The sequence below is a fragment of the Trichechus manatus genome, unplaced genomic scaffold (assembly GCF_000243295.1).
Source record: "Trichechus manatus latirostris isolate Lorelei unplaced genomic scaffold, TriManLat1.0 scaffold00004, whole genome shotgun sequence".
Taxonomy (NCBI): Eukaryota; Metazoa; Chordata; class Mammalia; order Sirenia; family Trichechidae; genus Trichechus; species Trichechus manatus.
In genome coordinates, this window is record NW_004443940.1 from 11,081,117 (window position 1) to 11,105,550 (window position 24,434).

General features: G+C 48.6%; 1 protein-coding gene across 14 annotated transcripts in view; it reads right to left on the bottom strand.

Annotated features, from left to right (window-relative positions):
* Positions 1–13,412: 13,412 nt before the first annotated feature.
* DYSF (dysferlin) overlaps positions 13,413–24,434 on the bottom strand; it is a 247,256-nt gene continuing 236,234 nt past the window's right edge. For all 14 annotated transcript variants that reach the window (XM_004369223.1, XM_004369219.1, XM_004369221.1 and 11 more), the window contains 4 exons: positions 21,443–21,621; positions 19,557–19,666; positions 17,847–17,994; positions 13,413–13,697 (listed from right to left, as the gene is read on the bottom strand). In XM_004369223.1, coding sequence (XP_004369280.1) covers positions 13,659–13,697; positions 17,847–17,994; positions 19,557–19,666; positions 21,443–21,621 — 476 coding nt within the window. In that variant the 3' untranslated portion in view covers positions 13,413–13,658. The remainder of the gene's footprint in view (positions 13,698–17,846; positions 17,995–19,556; positions 19,667–21,442; positions 21,622–24,434) is intronic.

The window sequence follows — 24,434 nt, forward strand, 5'->3', positions numbered from 1 at the left end:
AAACAACGTGCCTAGCACAGCACCTGACTCAAAGCAGGCACTCAGTAGCCAAGCGCTGCCTCCCTGACTAGCCTGGAAGTGGGGTCATCCTCACCCTGAACTAAGCCAGCTCTGGAGGTAGGGGAGGGGCTGGGGCTTCCCAGAAGTGTGTGCCTACCTCCTCCTCTGTTCCTGAGCTCCCCTACCTCAGAAGAGAAGGAAGAGAGGGGAGGTCCTGGGCAGGAATGGGCTCCTCTGGGGGATAGCCCGAGAGCCTGGCCTGGTGGGACATGAGGCGCAAGGATCTGAGGCGGCTTGGCTGGACAGAGTGGAGCCTTCCCCACTTGGGGACAGCAGGGGCTAAGGGCCCTCCGGGGCTGGCACACCCACCCCACTTATGCACAATCCCTGGCTCCCTGGTGTGCCCACTCCCTGTCTTCCTCCCTCCTCTCCTCTGGTGGAGGTGTCCCCTCAGGCCCACTTTTCTTATTCTTCTGGCAGCCTAAGCTGGGCTGTGAAAACCCAGTTCTCCAGTGGCCAGGACTAGGTTATGTAAGAGGCCCCAGAGGGGCCCCCGGGAAGGGGCAGACAGAGTCCCTCTGCCACGCCCTCCCCCACCTGAGGCCTGCTTCTAGGCCCACGGACCTCTTCCCAACCAGACCCTCTCAGCTTCCCCTTCTAGTCTCTGTTCTGTTTCACCAGGGCCATTCCTACCTCACTCCCCTCCATCCCAGCTTCCGACTCCCTGACTGCTCACCCACAACACCCCTGCTCAAAACAATAACAAAAAAAAAATCTAGTGTCTGTCAATTCATCTAGCTTCTTTCAAAACCAGCCTCCACCTGGCCTTCTTGGGGAATTCTTACAGATTCAAACATGCCAATTCTCCCCATTCTCACAGTTTCCTTTAAGTAACTCCATCCCCACCCTGGCCCTCACCTCTGGAAGAGTAAGAGAAGGTAGCCCTGTCACAGAGGGCCAGCATCAGTCTGAGAGGGGAGGCATTGCATTCCTAATGCGGGGGGCAGACAGGAACCACCCACGTCCCACAGCCAGGGGGAGGGAGCACCAAGGAAAGGCTGGCCACATTCTGCCCTCCCCCTCCCAAAAATTCTCTCAGGGACATTCTTGACCCTGGAGGGCTCCCCCTCAGGTAGGCTTGCAGGCTATTGTTGTTAGATGCCTTCAGTAGTTTTGACTCATAACAACCCTCATGGACAGAGCAGAACTGCCCCATAGGGTTTTCTAGCTGCAATCTTTATGGGAAGGAGCCCTGATGGCACAATGGTTAAGCGCTCAGCTGTTAACCAAAAGGTTGGCGGTTAGAACCCACCAACTGCTCCATGGGAGAAAAAACCTGGTGATCTGCTTCCATAAAGACTACAGCCCTAAAAACCCTATGGGGCAGTTCTGCTCTGCCCTATGAGGTCACTTTTACTTGGAATCAACTCAATGGCACAGAACAACAACAATCTTCATGGAAGCAGACTGCCAGGTCTTTCTCTTACAGAGCTGCTGGCTTGCAGGCTGACTTCCCTAATTGTGTTGATCTGAGGAAGGTGGGTGCAACTCCCACGGGCAGACTGTCATTTGTGAAGCTCACAGAAGACTGTGTGGATCCAGAACACCGGTGTATAAAGACACAGTGGGAGCACATCTTGCACCAACATGACTTACATGCATACTTTCCACAGGCAGATCTGGAGTGCGTGTGTAAGCTGTCGGCAGGAAGCCAAACACAATCAGAACATTGCCTGTGAGCAGGAAGGGTAAGGGACAGATTGCAATGTTTCATGGGCTCAGGCCCCAACAGCCACAGCGAACAGAAAATCTTTCCAAGGAGTCCACCAGCCCTCTCTCTTCCCTGGATATCTCCAAGATGCATGTCTGAGAGCCACCTTTTTCTCCCCAGACAGGTGAATACAGGCTGTTAAGTCTTGCTGAGCCCTGGGACCAGTCTCTTCATTCAGGTGCCTTTGTCAATCCAGAGTCCCTGGATGGTGCAAACTAAGCACTAGACTACTAACCGAAAGGTTGTAGGTTCAAACCCATCCAGAGACACCTGGGAAGAAAGACCTGGAGATTTGCTTCCAAAAAATCAGCCATTGAAAACCCTATGGAGCACAGTTGTATTCTGACACACATGGAGTCACCATGAGTTGGAGTCAACTTGATGACAACGGGTAAGGATCAACCTGTGCTCTGACCCTGCATGTGGTCACTGCCTAGCTCAGCTCTCGAAGGGAAGCTCTATTTCCACTAGTTCCTTGTTCTCAGAGGGCACCTCGCTGCTGCCCCAATGTTCTATCGGGGTGGGAAATCAGGAATGACAGCAACTCTTTCTTGGAGCCTGTTAGCAGGAGAGGGGAAGAGGGTGTGGACCAAGTAGGGTTCCCTGCCCTGCCCCCTTTTCCAGGCTCAGCCAAATACTTACTTGTCCCCTCATTTCAGTAGCTGGCAGAGAATCATAATTGAATTTGCAGTAGGGCTGAGAATGAAAACAGAAAATCCTTTACATGTTTGGGATTAATTTATCCCTGATGATGGTCACACTCACGTGCTCTTTTCTGCTTGGGTTTCCAGAGCATATTCTAGCCAGCAATGTGAAACACACACACGCACAAACACGCAGAAAGCATGTGTGCCTGCATGCACACTTGGAGTGTGTGTTGCCCGTGTGTGCATCTGTGCATGTATGTGTACTTGTGGCTGGGTCTGAGAGGGCACGGGTGTTTCCTGGGTGAATCTGAGTATTACAGGGAGCGACCACCTGCGTGACTGGGTCTGTAATCGAGGTTTCTGGTATGCACATCTGTGTGGACCTCCATTCTGGTCATCTGTGGGTGACTCACCCAGCCCATCTGAAGGTGACATCTGGAATAGCTGAGGCCTGCCGCCTGCTATGAAGGGAAAGCTGGGTGTGGGGATCGAGACAGGGTGGTGTGGTGTGGTTCCACTGCAGCTGCACAGCTCCTCCACTCCTTTTCCACATCCAGAGAGGAACCCCAGCCCAGAGAGAAATGGGATCATCGTCACCCCACAATGAAGGAGCCTCCCGGAGAGGGAAACCACCTCCTACCCTGCCCTGCCTTATTCTATAATACTTTCCCCGCTCTCCAACACCCAGGACCAGCACAGCACTTTTTAAAAATATATAAACGACCACAGTTCCTGTTCATTGTTGAGTACTCAGTGTCAGGCACTGGACCATCTCATGTCATCCTCACAGCACCCTGAGAGGAAAAGGCCATCATCATTCCCTGTTTCAGATGAGAAATCGGAGGCCTAGAAGTAAAGTGACTGGCCCAAGGTCACACAGCTAAGTGGCGGAGGCAGGACTTGAACCCCTGTGTTTCTAAGCCTAAAAGCCATACTCCTAACCACCATGCTTCTAGTAAAATCTCTCTATGGTCACCTGTCAGGCTGGAAATACTTCTGTGGACTGGAAGAAACCTTTTGCTCCATGAGGCTCTGTTCCCATGTTGTGTCTTCAGGTGAGTTTGCGTCTCCACAGCTTAGTGCTCACAGGACAGGCCACTCGCGCTTCCTCTTTTGGTCGGGCACAAAAAGGTTGATTGTCCTGGAGTCTCAGAAGGCACTTGTCAAAATCACGTTTGGCTTTGGGAGAAACATAAGGTCTCTGTCCTCAGACTCCAAGGCCTGAGGGCCATCCAGAAGTGTTACAGAGCAAAGCTAGACCCCACTGCCCTTGGGAAGACAGAGGGGTTGCCCTTTGCAGAGGGCTCGGAGGCCATTTTTGTGATCCATGAGAAGGCAAGATGCTCCCAGCCCAAAATGCCTCCCTCACCTGCTGCGAAGGTGTCTGATATTGTACCGTCAGAGCTGAATTCCCCAGAAAAGCCAGTGGATTAAAGCTAAGGACACCCATTGCCATTGAGTGGATTCTGACTCATAGTAACCCTACAGTACAGAGTAGAACGGCCCCATACAGTTTCCAAGGAACGCCTGATGGATTCAAACTGCCGACCTTTTGGTTAGCAGCCCTAGCTTTTAACCACTACACCACCAGGGTTTCCATGCTAAGGACAGGGAGGGGTGAAATACTTCAACTCTTACTTCTGAAAGGAATTACCAGGCACTTTCTTCCCTGAGAGAAGATGACAGAAGCCCTGGAAGCCTCAGGGTTCAGAGGGGCTGTGCTCCATCCTGGTAGGGTCATTCTAAACTCACGGGTGCCCCCAGGTAAAGTTGAGACTTTGCACAACCGTCAGAAGTGAGTGAAGCAGGAGCCTGAGTGGGGAAAGAACTGAATGATGATTGGGCCCAAGCCTTGTCAATCATCTCTGCTTTACAAAAGATCCACGCCCTTCCGGAGTCCGTTCCTCAGAAAGGAGGAGGTTCTCAGGGGGTGCTGAGCTGGATTCCCAGAACTCAGGTCCTGGCCCCAGAGGTTAGAGGACACCACTGTCACAAAGAGAGGGCCTGCCAGCAATGCCACCTGGAACTGCCATAGATAGATCTCCTCAAACAGCTTGGGTGCAGACCCAACTGCTCATCTGGAGTGGGCGTGTGGGGACTATAAGAATACTTGGATTTTACATCATGACTTAATTGTATACAGTATTTCTCAGCTAAGCAAAAAAATTTCTTTTAACTTTTTTAATAATTTATTTCATTTTCGTTGTTGTTATTGAGAATATACACAGCAGAACATAGACCAGTTCAACAAATTCTACAATTCAGTGACATTAATTATATCTCTCAAGTTGTGCAACTATTCTGATCCTCCTTTCATGAGTTGTAATTTAAAAAAAAATTTTAAAGTAGCTTCCTTTTCTTTGGAGTCCTTGGGTGGTGCGAACAGTTAACGCACTCAACTGCTCACCAGAAGGTTGGAGGTTCGAATCCACCCAAGTGCCTCAGAAGAAAGGTCTGGTGATCTACTTCCAAAAATCAGTCATTGGAGCACAGTTCTACTCTGGTACACATGGGGATGCCATGAGTCAGAACTGACTCCACGGCAACTGGTCCTTTTCTTTCAGCTGGGTTATTTTGCTCTATTTGGTTAGAAACAGAATATGGGAGGGACTCTCCCACTGACAACTGAAATTTTTCCCTCCCTGATTGAACGTAACTCAGTCTTTACAAGCATTAAACGGTATTTAGGTTGACTCCATTCATCTCTTTGGGGTAAATAGTTCAGAGTTCAAAATCACATTCTCAAGTGATTTCCCCTCCTTCTCAGGAAGATTCCTAGGAGAAAGGATTGTGTGTGATCTCAAGACATCCAGTGTGTGAGGTGTGGCATGGGCAAAGGCCACTGGCCCACACACTGTCTTCTTTGAATGGTCTCCTTGCCAGGCACCCACTTTGGTGTCCACCAAGGTGTGGCTAATTCACCCAGTTAGGGGGTGTTGTGCCAACACATGTTGCTAAATCCATGGGTCTCCCAAATCTAAAGTCTAGTCCAGAGCTCCCCACCTTGCACCCTTTCATCCCACCCCCAGCCTCTTGGGGCCCACAAGTTCCGTCATCACTTCTAATGGCTCTACCAGGGAATGTGGGACCTTCTAGATGCCCTGCCCACCACAAGCAGGCCGACAGAAGCCCAGGGCAACATCTCAGCCATTGCTCATCTACCCCTGCAGGGTGTCAAGTGATGAAGTCATGTTGACTTGGGGGCTTCCCAGGGTGAATGGGACATGGGGAGGCAGGAAGCCCCACCTTCTTCTCCACCCCAACGGCCTAAAGTTTGGCCCATTGGCTTCTTGACTTTTTCTTCCCCTCTCCTGTCTCCTCCTCCTGGCACCAGAGGGCTTTCCTCTTCCCCTTCCTGTCTAACCAGGACCCCTCTGTATAATCCTTCCCTCTTTCCTGTCCTGGAGCGTCTCTGACATCCTCTTCCTGTTCTCCAGCAGTAAGCCTTTTATTCAAGCCTGGATGGTGAAAGTGCTCCAGAAGAAATACAAGGAAAAACAGATTACAAAGACGCAAAATATACCAGCAGGTGTTTTAAAAATTTATTACCCATTATATGTGTAAGTGATTTCTTTGTGTATTTTGGTCTTTTGCTTCACCCTTGGTTCCCGGTCAAATTCCTTTTGAAAAGATCCCAGAACATCTCCACTGAAAGAAGCTTCCCACCTAGGCCCAAGCTGAATAGGGGGATGGGGTGGCCCCCAGAAGGCTGGGTGAGGGGCACAGGGGTCTCCTTAGCCTGACAGAGGCGTGGGAGGATGGGCTCTAGGCCCGGGCTGGTGTTGGAAACATGAGGACCAGGCAGGCTGGGCCAAGCACTCAGTCCCTCTCCCTGGGAGCTGACCAACCACCCTCCCCTGACAAGGACAAGAGTACAAACACCTCTCCAGTCCTCCTCAAGTCTGCCCAGGAAGGAAAATGGAGTCCAGTCAACTGAGGGAGCCTACAATGGCTACTGGGTTGTGAGGAAAATCTGACGTGAGGTTCCCCCAACTGGATGTGAGGAGGGCCAAGGCAAGGGGGTGTCTATCCCTCTCATATTCTAACTAACCAAGCCTGGGAGCCAGTTGGGGTGGGGTGGGGTTGGAGGAGTGGAGAAATAGAGCCAGCTCTGGCCGCCTGATGGAACTATGACCAAGCTGAGGATGCTCTCCAGCAGTTGTGTGAGGTTCTTGGTCTCTTTGCTATCCCCTGCTGTCACAGTCTATTTGTCTGTCTCTGTCTCTCACCGTGAATCAGTTTCTTTCTACCTCTGTCTTATCTGTTGTCTCTCTTTACACACACACACCATGAAAAAACCAAGACCAAAACAAAGGCAGAGAAGCAGGGTATATAGTCCACGATGGGCCAAGCCACAAGGAATAGGAGCTGTAGCTGTTTTCCCCAGAGGGAAGAACAAAATCAAACGGGGAAAGGAGAGAGAGGAAAGGTACCATTATTCATTTAAGTGTCACAGCAGCCATTTAAGGGCCTAGCACTTGAGGGTGAACCCTTGCCCTTACCCAGTTCTCCTTCACAAGCAGGAAACATTGCCTGGGCTGTCACCATGTCCCAGTCAGGGGATGCCCACCTGGCCCCTCTGAAAAGCCCATAATCCAACATTTATGAAACACATATAGAGAGGATTGAGACCAGTTTGAGTTCCCTGGGTAGGGAAGCAAAATGGGGAGGGCGTGTGGGCTCAGGGGAGGGCCAGGGCTGTGCTATAGCTCTTTCTGTGTCTGTCCAACTCCCTGCCACCCTATCCTGGGCTGTCCTGGATAGGAAAAAAAGTAATGTGTGTGTGTAGACCATCTTTCTCAGAAATACCAGCAGAGAAAATACAGGAAGGGAACTGAGTATTCTGGATACAAAAGACTTATCAAGTTTTACTGAAGTATTTCTTTAACAGATGAGAGTTATTCTCCTCCCTTGCAGTGAGACTGGGTCTCAAATGTTGAGAACTACTGGATTTCAGAAAATAAAATCCTATTTGAAATGGCTCAGACAGATTGGCTATTTAAAGAGAACTGGCAATGAAACACTTCTAGTAAAGTCCCTTCTATGAAGGAAGCAGTACTCTCATGAAAAACTGGGATGTGATTTCAGCCCTTGAGGCACAGACGGTCAAAGGGGCGGGGGGATGGGGACAGTGGAATCTGCAGGCAGCTTCAAGGAAGTGTTAACAAGAGCTATAAGAGGCACTGGCATTGAGAGACCATGGCCCAGGGCACCATGGTGGGTCAGAAGAAATAGCCCAGAGGAAAAGGCCAAGCTGAGACCTGAGAGATGGACAAAGTCCAGGTCTGTAAAGAGAAATGGACGAAGCCCCAGTCCAGTTCAGTAGAGCAAAGGGAAAGACAGGAGATGAGGCAGGAAAGGTAAGCAAGGCCTGGCCTGTGGAGGGGCCTTGTGCCTTACTCCTGAGGAAGGAAACCACCGCTAGGTTCAGATTGGCTGCTTGTGGACAGTGAATTGGGGAGTGGGAGGAAGAAGGCTGAAGGCAGAAGCACTTGGGTTTCAATGATGTTGGCCCGGTGGGGCCCTAATTCTAAATGGAGGAAGTGGTACTGGAAAAAGAAGTAGAGTAAGAGGAATTTGAGAACCAGATCTGTGGGACTTAGTGGTCTTCTGGATGCAGGGGTAGGAGGAGGTAGGACTCAAGGCTAGGACTCTAGTCACCCTCACATCCAGTCCAGTGACTGGGTGGCTGGAGGGAACAATAAGACAGGAACATTTTTTCCTAATGGCCTGGAAGATAAGAGATTTTTGAAGGGGAGAATTTGAGTTTGTGGTGGCTGCAGGGGCAGATTATCCAATAGACAAAGGTAAACACAGTGCTTACCTTGCTTACTAGATCATCTGTAATGAACAATTTCACATGGGTATCAAAGATATGGTGAAATCCATGTGAAATTGTTCACTACAGATTCGTAAGTAAGCATAAATAAGCCCGTGCTTACCTTGTTTACGGGGTCATCTGTCCCTGTCAGGGACTGTAAATTTGAAAAGAGGATTTGATTCTGTAGGAAGGTGCTGTGGAGTTGGGAGAGAGGCAGATGCCAGCCATACCTAGAAGCAGAATCTTTGATGTGGTGAAAAATGTGTAGTTGTTCATTACAGGTGATCTGGCAAGCAAGGTAAGCACGTGCTTACCTTGCCTGTTGGATAATCCATCCCTGGGGGCCAGCGAGTCACCCTGGGGGAGATGCCCAGTGGGGTAGGCAGTCAGGTAACATGCCCAGAACACAGAAGAGAGACTAGGTTAGAATTAGGGATTCCAGAGTCATTGGCTTCTGGAGGGCAACTGGAGCCATACGGGTGGATGAGGTTGAATAGGAGGTGTGCAGTGCAAGAAGAACCGAGGGCCAGGAAAAGAGTCCTGGGGAACACTACAGACCAACATAGAAGGACATCGAGAAGGCAAGGCTGGAGAGAGAGAAGGAAAACCAGGCGACTGTGGTATCATAGAAGCCAAGGACAGAAAGTTTATAAAGAAGCAGACAAGGCTCAGTGCTGTGAGCTGCTGCTGAGAGTCATCAGGGTTAAAGACTGAGAAGCATCCACAGGTTTAACAACCAAGGCTAGATGATGTCCTTGTGTGAACTAGAAAAAGTGCCCCTTCCCCAAGGAGTTTTACTTCTATCAGTCAGACAACTATTGTAATGATACACTGATTTTATTAGAACAGAACACTTTACTGCTATCAGTGGGGAAATTATCATAATGAATAATAAACTTACAATGTTTAGATGTACTTCCCAAACACGACAGCCCTGGTTGTTGGCGACTGCAGTAAAAACCATTTTCAGGGGAGCAGAATGAAAATTACCAGTGAGGATGCTTTGAGCTGTAGGTAACACACTACCCAACCAAAGATGGCTTAAATAGTAAGGAGTTTATTATCCCATGAAACAAGATGTCTAGAGATAGGCGGTTCCAGAGTTGGTTCTTTCTCATTAACTTCAAGAACCAGGTCCTTCCCATCTTTCTCTCCCATTCTCTGTGTGACGGCTTTCTTCCTCAACCTTGTCTCGTCATGATTATAAGATGGCAGCCACAGCTCTAGTTATTACATTTTTCCACAATAAGAACATAAAATGAGAATTTTCTCATTGTGGACCCTTTTTTAATTGAGAAGGCAACCTTTCTAGAAGTGTCCCAGTCCCTCCACATACCCATCACCACCACCTCCACCACCACCTTCCCCTCACAGCTCAGTAGCCATAACTGAGTCACATGCTCCTTCTTAAACCAGTCACCGGCAAGGGTAATGGCATTGCTGTGATTGGTTCAGTTAATAAAGATGCCTCCCTCTGGGGCAAGGCTCCTTTCTGAGCATGTGGCCACACAGAAGACTGAGCAATATCGGGGTTCTTTTAGCAAGGAGGAAAAGAGAGGGGATTACTATTGGAGAAGACAACCCACAGTGTCGGCCACAGGGATGAATTCAGACTACAGTGTGAGGTGAGGACCTGGAGACAGCAAGAGTTGACAGTACTCCCAGAACTTTGTGAAGGGAGAAGAGAGACTATAACTTCGGGGAGACATGGAGGGCAGGAAGGGTATTTTAATTGTACCTCAAACACATTTGAACTTATTTGTCCAAAATTGACTTGGTGAATGGCATCTGACCATTCATAAAGTCAGACAATTGGGAGTCATTTGGGATTTATCTCCCATCATCCCCCCACCCCAGCCTTAACCAGTCAATCTTCAAGTCCTGTCAAGTCTAATTGCTCAGTATCTCTTGAATCCACTATTTCTATGCCAGGGTTTCTCAACAGTGGCACCACTGACATTTTGGATTGGATAATTCTTTGTTGTGAGGGGCTATCCTGTGCATCATACGATGTTTAGCAGTTACTGGATACCAACAGTATCCTTGCCTCTTCCCACTACCCAGGTGTAACAATCAAAAATGTCTCCAGACATTGCCCTGGGGGAGAAAAATTGCCTCTGGTTGAGAATCACTGCTTTGTGCCATGTGGTAATTCTTGTACATCTCTGAACATGCTATGGCCTGTCTTTGCACACTCTGTTCCCTCTGTTCTCTTTCCCACTCCCTACCCTTGACCCTGTAACTCCTGCTTATGCATCAGTGTTATTATCATTGCCTATCTACCCGTTTGCCTCTCCCACTCAATTGGGAGATGAGGAACCATGTTTGTCTTGCTCAAAATTGCATCTCTAGAGCCTAGCACTCTGCTTGGTACATAGATGGCCCCCAATATATATTTTTGAATGAATGAATGACCCCTACTCTGCCTTTCAGATCTTCACCAATGAGTTCCTGGACTAATGAACCAGCCTTCCAGAATGGTCCTCTGCAACCGGCCACACAGCATCCTGATCAATTGTTCTTAACCATTGAGGATCACAGATGTTTTTGAGAATTGGGTGAGATCTCTAGATCCTCACCCTCTCAAAAGTACTTATGCTATAAAGTTTATTAACACAAAGCCCATCCAGAGAACTCCTGTCCCCAAGGATAAGAACTAAGCTAGAGTGATTTTTCAAAAACTTGATTCTGATAAAGGTCAGTCCAGTTTTAAATCCTTCTGTGCTGCTTCATTGCCACCAGAGTGAAGTTCAAACTCACACACAAAGCCCTTCAACATCTGGCCTCTCCCTTCCAGCCCTTCTTCCCTCTAATCTCTTAGGCGTGCTTCCTTCCATCTCTCTCTCTCTCTGTGGCCATACTAGCCAAGCTCTCGGACAGCCCCACAACTCTGCTTCTGTCTCTGCTTCTCAGAACACCCTTCCCCTTTTCTGCTCCAACACTCAGCTGAATGATATCCCTTCTTGAGGGAGTCTCCTGCCTGCCCCACAAGCAGCACCTTCTCTGATACTCCCAAAACCAAATCAAACCAAACCCACTGCCGTGGAGTCACTCTGACTCACAGCAACCCTACAGAACAGAGTAGAACTGCCCCCATAGGGTTTCCAAGGCCGTAAATCTTTACGGAAGCAGACTGCCACATCTTTCTCCCTACTTTGAACCACCTACTTTTCAGTTAGCAGCTGATGCTTTAACCACTGCAGCACTGGGCTCCTTCCAATACTCCCATAAGGGACAAATAACCATTGGTTTCCTGATACACTTTTCCTGCCAAGCTGGAAGCTATGGAAGGTCAGGAATCATGTGTGACTCATTGCTGCATCTTAGGCTTGCCACGTGGAGTACCTTAGTAAGCGTCCACCGGACATAGTGTCTCCTGGCCGTCCACTCCCCCTGATTTTTGCTTGGTGACTGTATGGTTTCAGGGAGCAGCTTCAATCCCAACTCCAGAAGTGGAGCCAGCTTAAGACTGAAGCCAACCCTGAGTAGGCAGAGCAGAAAGGCGGACAGAATGACCTAGATGAGGTGCTGGACCAGCCCTTGCCTAAAGTCAGTTCTTCTGGAGATTCCATTTCCATAAGTCATTAAATTCCCTTCTCTATGATAATTTGAGTATGGTTCTTGATTACCTGTCACCCACAGCAGCAAGATAAACCAAATGAATGAATAAAAAATTAATGAATGGGCAGTGTCCCCTAAAATTTTTTAACCCAGCTAATAGTTGCATTGCATACATTTATGTCCTCCTGCCTTCTTGTACCTGGAAGAAAAAGCAAATCCTCCTTCTCCAGAAGGAGGTTCCATTAATTACTCCATATTCTCTCTTGTGTCTTTGATCTTCCCCCCATCTTTCCTCCTCTCTCCACATATTTTCAGTTCTCCTCTAACCTAAAAAAATTTCTCACCACCTCCTGAAGCTGCGGCCTCATGTCTTCCTTCCCTTTCACCTCCAATCCTGTCTGAAGAATGGTTTACTCTACACAGGGGTCCTCAGTGAGGACTCCAGATTGACCTTCCCCAAAAAGCTTTTGACCCTGGTCCCTGCGGCATGTTCTGTGGGAGGTGTGGCAACCTGGCATCATAATTCAGGTGTCAGCTTCTCAGGACTGGCCACCAAGTTTCTCAAGCCCATGGACAGCTGGACATTGAGGGCCACCACCAGCCTTCAGCTCTCCTACAGTGAGAATCACTCAGTTTTTGAAGTGCAGCTCCCTCACACAGAAGGGTTTAGGACATTAACTCTGTGTCAATCACTCGGGTGCTGCCAATGAGTTGGGGACAAGGCAGGCCTCAGTCTGGGTCGCAGAGTGCAGTGAAGAGTGAAGTGTTGCTGGAAAGATCACTTTGAGGCCTTGGGGCTGGGCCAGGGGAGCAGGCCCACAGCAAGAAATAGGAGAAGCCCTCCTGAGTAACAGGCAGCCACCAAGGAGAGCAGGCCAGGCGCTGTGCTCGCTAAGCTCCAGCCCCTCGGGCAAGGGGGCAGAGCTCTCTCTTTTGTAAACACGATGTTCATGCTCTTGGCTTTTTCTGTAGGTCTGTTCCTGCTGCTCCTGTAGATTCAGCCTGACTTCTGCAGGAAATGCCAGGCCAATGGCTAACACTGCAGACCACAAGAATAGGTGTCTTTGTCCAGATCAGATCTTTAATGCAGGGTGAGGGAGCAGAGAGAAAGCATCAGGGACAAGGTCAAAGTCAGAAGCCCAGCAGACAGCTCTGCCTGGGGAGTTTCTGGCCCTACCCTTTCCTTGATGCCCTTTTTTTAATCCAGTGGAAACTCTGCCTTGACATGGTCAAAGAAGCCAGAGAGACAGGCAATTGCCCACCTGAGCAAAGCGCAGTCTGGGAAAGGCAGGGGAGATGCCTGAGTGAGGAGGGGTCATGGAGAAAGGGGCAAGTCCTGGAGAGGAGATGGGAGGGGAGGAGAGGAAGCAGGAGAAATGCTAGGTCTTCAGGCAGGCCAGACACCAAGCCTCAAAGCCTACCCCCTTCCCAGCCAGTAGAATAAATATTTCCACGGGCCCCCCGACCCATTGCATTTGGTTGCTTCTGCTCGGAGAAGACTGAGCCAGAGATGGCACACACCCCAGCTTGCCTTCCCACACCCGCCCAGGCACATCCCCATGCACAGTCACCCCTCATTCAGGTACTCTGGATATGCACACACCAACACGGCTTTGTGGTTTAAACTGTTTTGTACTGAAATATGAACTGATCCAAAAAAGGGCTGGGTTGGAGAAGAAAGAAATGATGAAAGCAGGGTGATCCCAGGGCTTGATGTTACCAACTCTGGGAGCACGTGCCAGTCCATCTGTCTGTCTGCCCACCCTGGTGGGATGCTCAAGGCCTCGGAGGTGTGCAGGAGCTCAGCTGAGCTAGGAGGAGGAGGCAGGCCAGTCCTGGGGCAGAGGCAGTAGTGTCCTCAGCTGAAGGGCTTCACCAGCTTCATGGCAGCGTAGTTCTGGAGGGAAAGAGGAGGCAGGGTCACAGAGTGGCCCCATCAGGGCAGCTGGAGTGGCTGTTTCCACTCCAGGGCTTGGAGGATCAAGAAGAGCTGCCTCGAGGCAGGGAGCTAGGAAAGGAGGCTCATGGCTATTCAACCACCTGCCTGCACCTTGCCCTCACCACCTACCAGCCTCACTCGGTCCCACACTCCGCACTGCCTGGTGCTCTGGCTCATCAAGCAAACCCAAACCATCCTGGAACTCCACTCCACTCCCTCCCTTCCACCTGGGGCCCAAGCTTGCTCTGCGTTTCCCCCATCAATGGGAGTTAAAGAAACTCCCTGCCACCAAGACTCCTCTGACACATCTGACATTGGCCAGGGGGAGGCCTGCCCCTGGACTCCTCCATCAGACAGGTGGTCTGAAGGCAGGGCCGTGATTCTCCTGTGACACCTCCCCACCCAGGAACCCAGGGCTCATGGGTCACTGCTCTCCTGTCCAGAGCAGACGGAGAGTTGTGGCGGGGTGTCCGGGGATGACCCCCACACAGGCCAGCACCAGAGATGGGTCGCCCTTGATTACACTCTGCCTGCTACACGACTGACAGGAATCTCCCCTCCCCACTTCTCCCCCCAAAACCATGAAAACACACACAACACAACACAGGGCTCCTAATTGGGACAGTATGTTCCCCAGCGCCGTCCCGGGAAAGCCAACTGTGGAAACAAAGCTGGCTGGTCCTTCCTCGCCAAATTGCCTCCTGCCTCCCCATGCTGGCCTTACTCCCGGCTGGCTCTGAGGGGGAAGCTGTAAGGAATCAGACAGGCTGCCCCCTCACCCTCCTCCCAGGGGAATTTCCAAGAGGGTGGGAGATTAGGCCAACTGTAAGGGAGCGGCCCCGTCCCTGGGCCCCTCCACCAGGCCCTGGCTTGGGACAGTGGGAGTAGGCTCTCTGACCCCCAGCCTGATGTCAGGTGAAGGTGCCCTGTAAAAGTGTGGGTCTGGGGCCTGCGCCAGGTATGCCCTTAGCTCTGGGACTGGCTAGGTGACTGAGTGACTTGGATACAGGGAAGGATTTACCCAGCTTGTAGCACAGGCCTTGAAGCAGAGGCGGTCCATAGCCTCAGTCCCGGGCTTGCCCCCTTCTCCCGACCACCCTATCCCTCACCAGGGATCTGACCCTCTCAAGCAAGTCCTGTGGAGGGAAGGCAGGGTTGGTATTTGAAAGAGGACGATTTGCAGAAGAACTCAAAGGAGAGTGATGGCACTGTTGGGGCCCAAGAGACAAGGGAGAGGTTTGACTGGGCCCTCAAAGTGCTACTCTGTACCTGCCCACAGGGTCTGGGGCTGAGGCTGCCCCCAGGGATAAGGAAGGGTCGCGGGCTGGAAGTGATTGAAATCTTCCCTTCCTCTCTCAGCTAGGCAGTGGGGTCTCCTTCCCCAGGCCCCTGAACGTGGGTCTGCCGCCCAAGTGCCTGGCAGGTCAGGGCCCACTGGCTAGTGGCTGGGGTTAGGCACAGAAAGGTCAGGGGTGAGGTCACTTTGGACCTGCCCTGCTCTCTCCTTGGCTCTTCAGGAGGAGGCTTGGTGTGGAGCCCCCTGGGGAAGGCGAAGGAGCTCCCCTAACCACAGCCCAATCACAGAAGATCAGCGTTGACCTCATCCAGCCCTCTCCACATGCAGACGGGGAAGGACTTGCCAAGGTCACCAGGAAATCTGATAGGGCCAGTGCCCAGCCACATCTGACTCCAAGTGCCGAGCTGTGTCCTGTTCAACAGCGCTTCTCAAACCGTAATGGACCCAAATGCAGATTCTCACTCAGCAGATCTGGGGCCTGCCCAGGACTCTGCATTTCTAACAAGCACCCACGTGATGCTGATCCTCTTCAGAACCCACTGAGCAAGGGTGTGTACCAACTCTCCTTTCTCTAAACTCCCACTGCCTGCACCTCATCATCTAGCATTTGATTACACAACCTGGCTTCCGTGGGGCTCCTCAGTGACATGAGCCTCAGCCCCACAACACGTTCTTGCCTCCCAGACACCTCGTTGTTGGTGCAAGCCGTCATCAAGTCGGCCCAGACTCATGGTGACCCCATGAACAATGGGATGGGACTGTTGTGATCCACAGGGTTTTCACTGGCTGATTTTCAGAAGTAGATCACCAGGTCTTTCTTCCTAGTCTGTCTTAGCTTCAGCTCTGCTGAAACCTGTTCAGCATCATAGGAACACACCGGCCTCCGCTAACAGATGGGTGGTAGCTGTGCATGAGGTGTAATGGCCAGGAATCAAACCCAGGTCTCCCGCATGAAAGGCGAGAATTTTACTAACAAACCAGCACTGAACCACCACTGTCCCAGACACCTTCTTGCTGTTAGTTGCTGTCAGGTGCTATAATAGAGACATCAGTGCTAACTGAATGGTGGCCAGATACGCTCTGAATGAGAGCAGGCGCTGAGGACAGACCAGGAGAGGGGAGTCGCCCCTCCCCTGACCCAGCAACCAGAAGAGGGAACACCAAGGTGAAGTCCTGGGGCCTGAACCCAGACAGAGTCCAAGTCACACCTGCGGCAGCTTATGCTCCAGAGCCCACACTTGCACGCATGCCTCCAGTGGTCCTACATCTAGTCTCATATTTGTAGTTTCGTTTTCCTTTGCTTAAAGAAAGTCTCCTAAACTGTACAAGCTTCAGGTCTTGGCAACCTGGATCCACTTCTGCACTGCAGTCATGTTTTGCTAACCTCAGAAAACCATAGCCAGCTTCCAGGGCCCGGCCTGTGGACGCACCCTCCTCTGCTGCTTCTGGCCCAGAGGGTAGCCAGGCCTGGATGTGCAGACCAGAGAGTCCTCTCCCCGCTTCCAGCCTCCACTGTTGCTCACAGTTTGTGATGTGAGGGACTGAATAAAAGCATTCGTGGTTTGAACTATCCTCCTCCTACAAGGAGTGCTCTGCTGATACTAGGCATCGCCAGTGAAGACGGGGCTATACCTTCATCCCCCCTCCACCTCTTGGAGGATTCACAAAGCTCACATGCAAGTAATTCCCCCACGCAGAGTGTCTGACGGGAGGGACCGTGTGCTTGGCCGTGGCCTGCTGCTGACCAGGACTGAGGCCCTTGGTGGCCGGAGCACTGGACTGGGAGCTGTGGATAGACTTGCTGTGCCATCTACAGCCAGTCTTCTCCCCTCGCTGGGTATTTGTTTCTTTGCCATTAAAATCAGGGTGTCATGGGGGTTTCCACCAATCTCTCTACTTTTATACAGGTTTGAAATTTTCATTTTTTTTTTTTTAAACTGTAAAGAACAACATTAAAAATCAGGTATCAGCCTGTGAACATTGCTATCCCTCCCAGGTCTGAAGCTGCAGAGACACTGGGTAGCTTAAGCCTCTTCGGGGCTCCATGATGGGCTGTGAAAAGCTGGGAAGCCCAGGCAAGGAACAAAGCCCTGGGTCCTCCTCCCTCAGTCAGGGCCCCGTGGAGCTGGGGGCACTGTAGTTGTCACTGGTGAGGCCCTGGTCATCTCTTGACCACGCATCTGCTGGCTTTTTAACCCTTCATACCAAATGTGCATCAGGCCAAGTGAGAGGCTCCCAAGACTGCCTCTGCTATCCACTCTTTCCCCACACACACCTGGCTGCAGAAGGCAGGACACATGGAATACAGTCCTCCAGGTGGACACTGTTGAGACCTTCTCCCAGTCCCAGGTCCCCCCTCCTACCTCACAAAGGGGCCTTCTCCTCTGCTCTGCCAGCCACATCTTGCCTTCCCAGACCCAGTTCCAAAGGCTCCTTCAAGGTTCCTGCTCACCCCAGCCCAGGGGACTCACCTCTGCCAACCCTTTGGTTACATATTCCAGGGCCTTGCTGACGATGGGTCTCCCCAACAAGGACAAGAACTCAGCTTCCCCCATTGGACTAAGTGCTCCTCAGGACTTTGTCTCCTTTCCCTCACAGTAGAGGATGTGTCTCCCTCGTCAGACCAGGGATTCCCCAAGGATAGCGGCTATTTCTCTCCATCAGACTGGGGAACTCTCCATTAGGCCAGAGGTCAGGGTCTGTGCCTTCCCCAGCAGACCAGGGTCTGATACTGCTCAGGGTATCTGCCTCCCCGAACAGAGCAGGGGCTCCCTAGCATGGGGCCGTGCTCCCCCATCAGGCCTGCTCACCGGGAAGGCATAGACAAAGATCCCCAAGAACAGCAGCAGGATGAAGAGAATGATGAAGAGGATGATGGCGCACCGGAACCGCCGCCATAGGATGAACTTCATCGTCTTGTATGGGGAGGTGAACCACAGGAAGGAGGTGTCAGGGCGCCTGGAAATGAGATCCCAGAGGTCAGCAAGTACCTTCTGACCAGGGCTGGTTTCTCCAAACCCTGCTCTCAACTTGCAAGGTCAGGTCAAATAGCCCCAGCCCTCCACAGTCTGTCCTCAAGGCCTGTCCAGCCTCATGCCCCCCCACCCCGCCCTGCCCACCAACACTGCCACAAACACGCACCTGCAGTCCCTTCTCCACACCTTTGCTACAACATCACCCAACCTCTGCTGCCCTCCTCCTCCTGGTGCCTGCTAAATCGTTCGACTCTCAGAGCCAGCTCTCAGCCCACCCTCTCCAGGACCTCTCCCCTGCCGCCCTCCCCTCCTGACCCAGGACTTAGTCACAGTCTGTAGATCTGGAAGCCAGGCAGATCCTCAAGCGCTGTCATGTTAGGTGAGCTATGCCCCACTGCGACCCAGATAAGCCAAGCTACCAACCCAGATGCACATGGCTGGTCCATGGCAGAGAAGGACGGTGGCAAGAGAACCCAGAGTGCCCATTTTCTCTCACTCACAACCAAGGACAACTTGGAGAGCGTGCAGGATTTTGTGTCTCAACAATGGCCCGCTGGATCTCTTGGACCTCTCATCTCTCTGACTAGATTCCAACATCCCTGGGCAGGGGCCTGGCCTCCTACTGCTCTGCCAGCCCCACGACACTCGGATAGCATTGTGACAAAGTGACTTGTCTGTATTAAGCCTGACCTGAGCTGAGCAGATGGTGGAGGGAGATCCGACAAGTGCAGCCCTGACCCCCACAGCCATCTTTCAGCCCCTGCAACTGCCTTCAAGACTTCCATACTCACTGGCTTGGTCTGTCTCCCTTAGAGGCCTGTGAACTGGTCTCCCCATTTCACAGATGGGAAAATTAAGGCTGAAAGACCATTGTAAAGCCTCAGTAACACAAAACGAGAGCCAAGGAAGGCAGCTTGTTAAGAAGAAAGACCTTGATTGAGCTCTGGAGCCAATCAGAACAGGTTTGAGAATTCCAACTTCACCACTTTCTTAAGTGGAATGACCTTATTTAATTTTGCTGAGATTGTTGTCTCATCTGTAAAATGGGAATAAGAATAGCTACCTAGTAGGGGAGGTTCCATAACACAACACATACATGCACTATGACGGCATGCTGGCACACAACAAACAGCTACCCCAACCACTTGCTAGCAAGTCAACTCTGACTCATGGTGACCCCATGCCTGTCAGAGTAGAAGTGCTCCATAGGGTTTTCAATGGCTGATTTTTCAGGCCTTTCTTCCAAGCTGCCTCTAGGTAGACTCCAACTGCCAATCTTTTGCCTAGTGCTTAACCATTTGCCCACCAGGAACTCCATAATGGGTACCCAATAGGATCTGTTTCTTGAATTAGCTGAGGAGCTCAGGGTTACCTGGAATGACACCATCATCTCCTCCTAACTTACTATGTAGCCTAGGATGAGGCATGCCCCTCTTTAGGCCTGGGCTCTCCCTGAGGGCTTTGTGACTCCTATGTAGTATGCAGTAGGGTGGCCTACGCTCACCCAGGCCCTCAGGGCACAAGGGTCAAGGGCTGGGCACTAACCTTGGGTCTTCAAGCTTGGGGTTCATGTTGGGTTCATCCCGGCCCTGGCCGGCAGGCCGCTCCTCATGCTCACTCTCTGCTACGATCTCCAAGGTCATCTCCAACTTGCCCTGTGGGGCAGAGGGAGCCTGGTCAGGGCACAGAGGCTCTGCTGGTGACCTGGAGCCCAGCCAGGACAAACGTCAAAAGCGACTTGTTGTTGCTGTTGTTAGGTGTCATGAAGTCCATGTTCAACTCATAGTGACCCCATGTGACAGAGTAGAACTGTCCCATAGGGTTTTCTAGGCTGTAATCTTTATGGAAGCAGATTGCCAGGTCCTTCTCCTATGGAGCTGCTGGGTGGGTTTGAACTGCCAACCTTCCAGTTAGCAGCCAAGCACTTAACCATTGCACCACCAGGGTCACTTAGTTATTTAAAAAAAAAAAAAGATGTGGGGTTGTTTTTATCATCAAAGCAGTGCATGCTCCTTGTAGAAAACTTAGATACTTCTCCTTGTAGAAAACTTAAAACCAAAACCCATTGCCATCAAGTCAATTCCGACTCATAGCAACCCTATAGGACAGAGTAGAATTGCCTCACAGGGTTTCCGAGGAGCAGATGGTAGATTTGAACTGCCAGACTTTTGGTTAGCAGCTGAGCTCTTAACCATTGCACCACCAGGGCTGTAGAAAACTTAGAAATGTATAAAGAAAGGAGAATGTCACTCATACTTCCACTCTGCAGAGACAAACTCCGTTAACATTTTTATGTATCACAGTTTTTTTCTCTACAAGTATATGAAATATCATGCTGTATATATAGTTCTATAGCTTCCTTTTTTCACTTAGGAATATATTGCATTTCACCATATAATTATATATTCTTCAAAGTTTGGTTTTACATGGCTGAAAAATATTCTATGGGATGGCTGACCATAATTTATTTAGTAAAAACTACTTATTTTGGTTCATTTGGGTTGCTTCCAACTCTTGGATATTATAAATAACGCTGCCACAAACATCCTAGGACCTAAATTTTTAATTTTATCTGATTATGTCTTTAGGTGAGGTTTTCGAAGGGGGACTACAGGACCAAGACCATAAATATCATTACGTTTATTGCTATATATTAGTAAATTGCTTCCCCAAACAGTAAAAAATTAGCACCTCTGGCAGATACAAATAAGGGTGCTTGTCTTTCTACATCCCCACCAACAATGAGTATTATTATTTAAAAAAAAATTTTCTAATTTAATAGGCAAAAAAAATGATCACATTTTAAAATAGCGCTTTATTAAATTACTAGGGGGAATAAAGCTCCCACCCACCCCCAATGTTTAATGGCCACGCGTACTTCTTTTGTGAACTATCTATTCATGTCCACTCATTTTTCTTTTGGAGTGTTAGCATTTCTTGTTTAATTGTTATAAACTTTTGCATAACAAGGATATTTTATTTCAAGGCCCACTTCAAGGGCTGGCTGGCTGCGTGCCATTTCTAAGTAAACTGTCAGGGATTCAATTCCTTTCCAAGGCTGTTCTACGCTCAGGACAGAGACCATGCTCTGCTCCTCCAGTCACACTCCTGGGCAGCCCTCTCGGCAAGGAAGGGTCCTACTGAGTGGAAGACCCAGGACACAGTTCTCTGTTAAGGCCAAGTGAGTAGAGTATAAACGGGATCCACACGAGATGAGAACATCTTTCCATTTAAATAGGCTTCCTCTGGAATGGAAGCCTCAAGTGAAAGGAAGGCTGGGAATTGGAAGGAAAAAGGGACAATGCCTTGGAAAATCAAGAGACGGAGGGCAGGAAAGAGGGAAAAGGAAGGAACAGGAAGCATGTATACACCCAATGATTGCTAAGGGAGCCACTCCCATTCTCCATTGTGGTTGGGGAGAGTAGACTTACCGCCAGCATCTGCTTCTCACCAGCTTGTGCTACACAGGGCCACCAGCCCTTCATTGTTTTCTGTTCCAAAAGGGACACAAACCGCTCAGGGTGAAAAGTGTCATCCAGCTGGTCTAAGGAGCACTTCTCGGCTGTCTTGGCTGGCTTGGGCATGTGGTTGAGATCCAGCTGCAGCGAGCCTGCAACAGAGAGGTGTTCTTTGCCCAGGGGTTTCTGAATCGCTGGCAGCGGGACTACCCGGGGGCAAGGTAGCTTCAAGAAAAGCTCATTGTCACCTTCTTAGCTTCTATGCATGGGCTTAGCCATGGATTAAATCCCCTAAACTTTCCACCTTTCCATCCATTGTCTCTCATTAGAGTTATTCCACTTCCTATCCATCTACTCATATATCCATATGCTCATCTATTTACCCACATATTTATTCACCCTTAACAGAGCTCTCCACCTTTCAACTATCCACCTTACTACATACGAATCCATTCATACACCCATTGTCTACATACATCCATCACCAATTTTTTCATCTACCCACCTAGTTATTCAAGTAGCCACTGTTTTATACTGATTTATCTACCCATCTATTATATTTATCACCTCCCTGTGTAGCTCCACCTATTAGACTGAATCATATGAAAACGCTGATACTCAACCATATTTGACCTAAAAGAACAGCAATTTCATCTAATTCAATCACAATAATGTGACAATACTGGAGTCAATGAAATTGGAGCTTAGGGTATTGAAGGGATCAAGTGAGAGAGAGTAAATCTAAAAATTGTTTTCTGAGGTCAAATTAGGAAAATTCTTGAATATCGTGGAAAAGGCATTCGATTTTTTTTTTTTTTTTTTTTTCAGTGTGGAGTGCTCAGCTGTTGAAAGTTTCCACTGACTGGATATAGCTTTTTTTTTTTTGAGTTTTCTTTCTTTCCACTCATTCCTTAACCCATGTATCCATCCACACTTCCCTTCATCCATCTGCTTTGATCTAACTATTATAGCTAATACTTTTTCAGCACTGCATCTATCCATTAATCAGGTTATTATTCCATCTATCCATTTGTCCATATCTATATCAGCATTCATCTACCTATCCACCTACCCCCACATGTCTCCATCCCTCAGGTCTAGATGAATATGCTCATTTTCAATATTAAATAGGGTCCCAATATAACATTAAGTAAAACTCACAACGTTAAATCATATACATATATAATCCTAGATGGATCTATATAAAAGATTGCAAGTAAAGATAAGATTATTTCTGGATGGCAAGATTATAGATGTTTAACTATTACCTTTAAAGTTAAAAATCAATAAATATTATTAAAAAGGAAAAAATTTAACTAGAAATCAGATTATAAAGTTGGAAAAAAGAAATCTCATAGAGTTAAAAGGTAGTAATTTTTAATAGTTTTGTAAGTTTTATTTTTAAAAACAAAGGATGAGTCTAACTTGACTTTGAATACTGTTTTCTCAATTCAGTAAAAATGCAATTTTCTTTGTTCTTTTTAAATTAATTTTCTAAAGCCTCACCTCATAAAGAAAAGATTGATGGATTTACATCATAAAACTTTTTAAAGTTTATATGCAAAAAAATTCCATCAAAATTGAAAGCAAATGAAAAAAGGAATTATTTGCAATGTATTTTTAATATATAAAAAGCTCTGAAAAATCAATAATAAAAAATAATTGTTCCAAAGCCATGACAAAGAAAATCCCACCAAAAATTTGGATAATAAAATAAATTTTTAGATGCATCAATTGGTCCCAACCCACCTGGAGCAAAGGAGAATGCAGAACACCAAAGACACAGGAAAATATTAGCCCAAGAGACAGAAAGGGCCACATAAACCAGAGACTCCATTAGCCTGAGGCCAGAAGAACTATATGGTGCCAGGCTACCACCAATGACCGCCCTGACAGCGAACACAACAGAGAGTCCCTGACAGAGCAGGAGAAAAGTGGGATGCAGAGCTCAAATTCCAGTAAAAAGAACAGACTTAATGGTCTGACTGAGACTAGAGGGACCCAGAAGACATGACCCCCAGACTTTCTGTTAGCCAAAAACTAAAACCATTCCCGAGGCCAACTCTTCAGACAAAGATTAGACTGGACTATAAAACATAAAATGATACTCGTAAAGAGTGTGCTTCTCAGCTCAAGTAGACACACAAGACTAAATGGGCAGCTCCTGTCTGGAGGCGAGATGAGAAGGCAGAAAGGTATAGGAGCTGGTTAAATGGACATGGGAAATCTGGAGTGGAATGGAGGAGTGTGTTGTCACAATATAGGGAGAGCAACTAGGGTCACATAACAATGTGTGTATAAATTTTTGTATGAGAAACTAACTTGAATTGTAAACTTTCACTTAAAGCACAATAAAAAAATTATCAGGCATTAAAAAACATATTTTTTTAATCTTTTACCTTACAAGTAATGAAGAAATGCAAATTTAAAAATGAGGTATTAGAACAATGAAAAGGAAATCAGGAAAACAATACCATTTATAATAACCCCTAAAAAAAAAAAATACTTAGAAATAAATCTAACCAGGGATGTAAAAGATCTATACACAGAAAACTACAAAACACTACTGCAAGAAACCCAAAGGGATCTACATAAATGGAAAAACATACCATGCTCATGGATAGGTAGATTCAACGTTGTGAAAATGACAATTCTACCCAAAGCAATTTACAAATACAATGCAATCCCAATCCAAATACCAATAACATTCTTCATAGAGATGGAAAAACTAATCATTTAACTTTATATGGAAAGGGAAGAAGCCCCAAATAAGTAAAGCACTATAGAATAAAGTTGAAGGACACACACTACCTGACCTCAGAACCTACTATACAGCTACAGTAGTCAAAATAGTCTGGTACTGGTACAACAACAGATACATTGACCAATGGAACAGAATTGAGAACCCAGATGTAAATCCATCCACCTATAGTCACCTGATCTTCGACAAGGGCCCAAAGTCCAT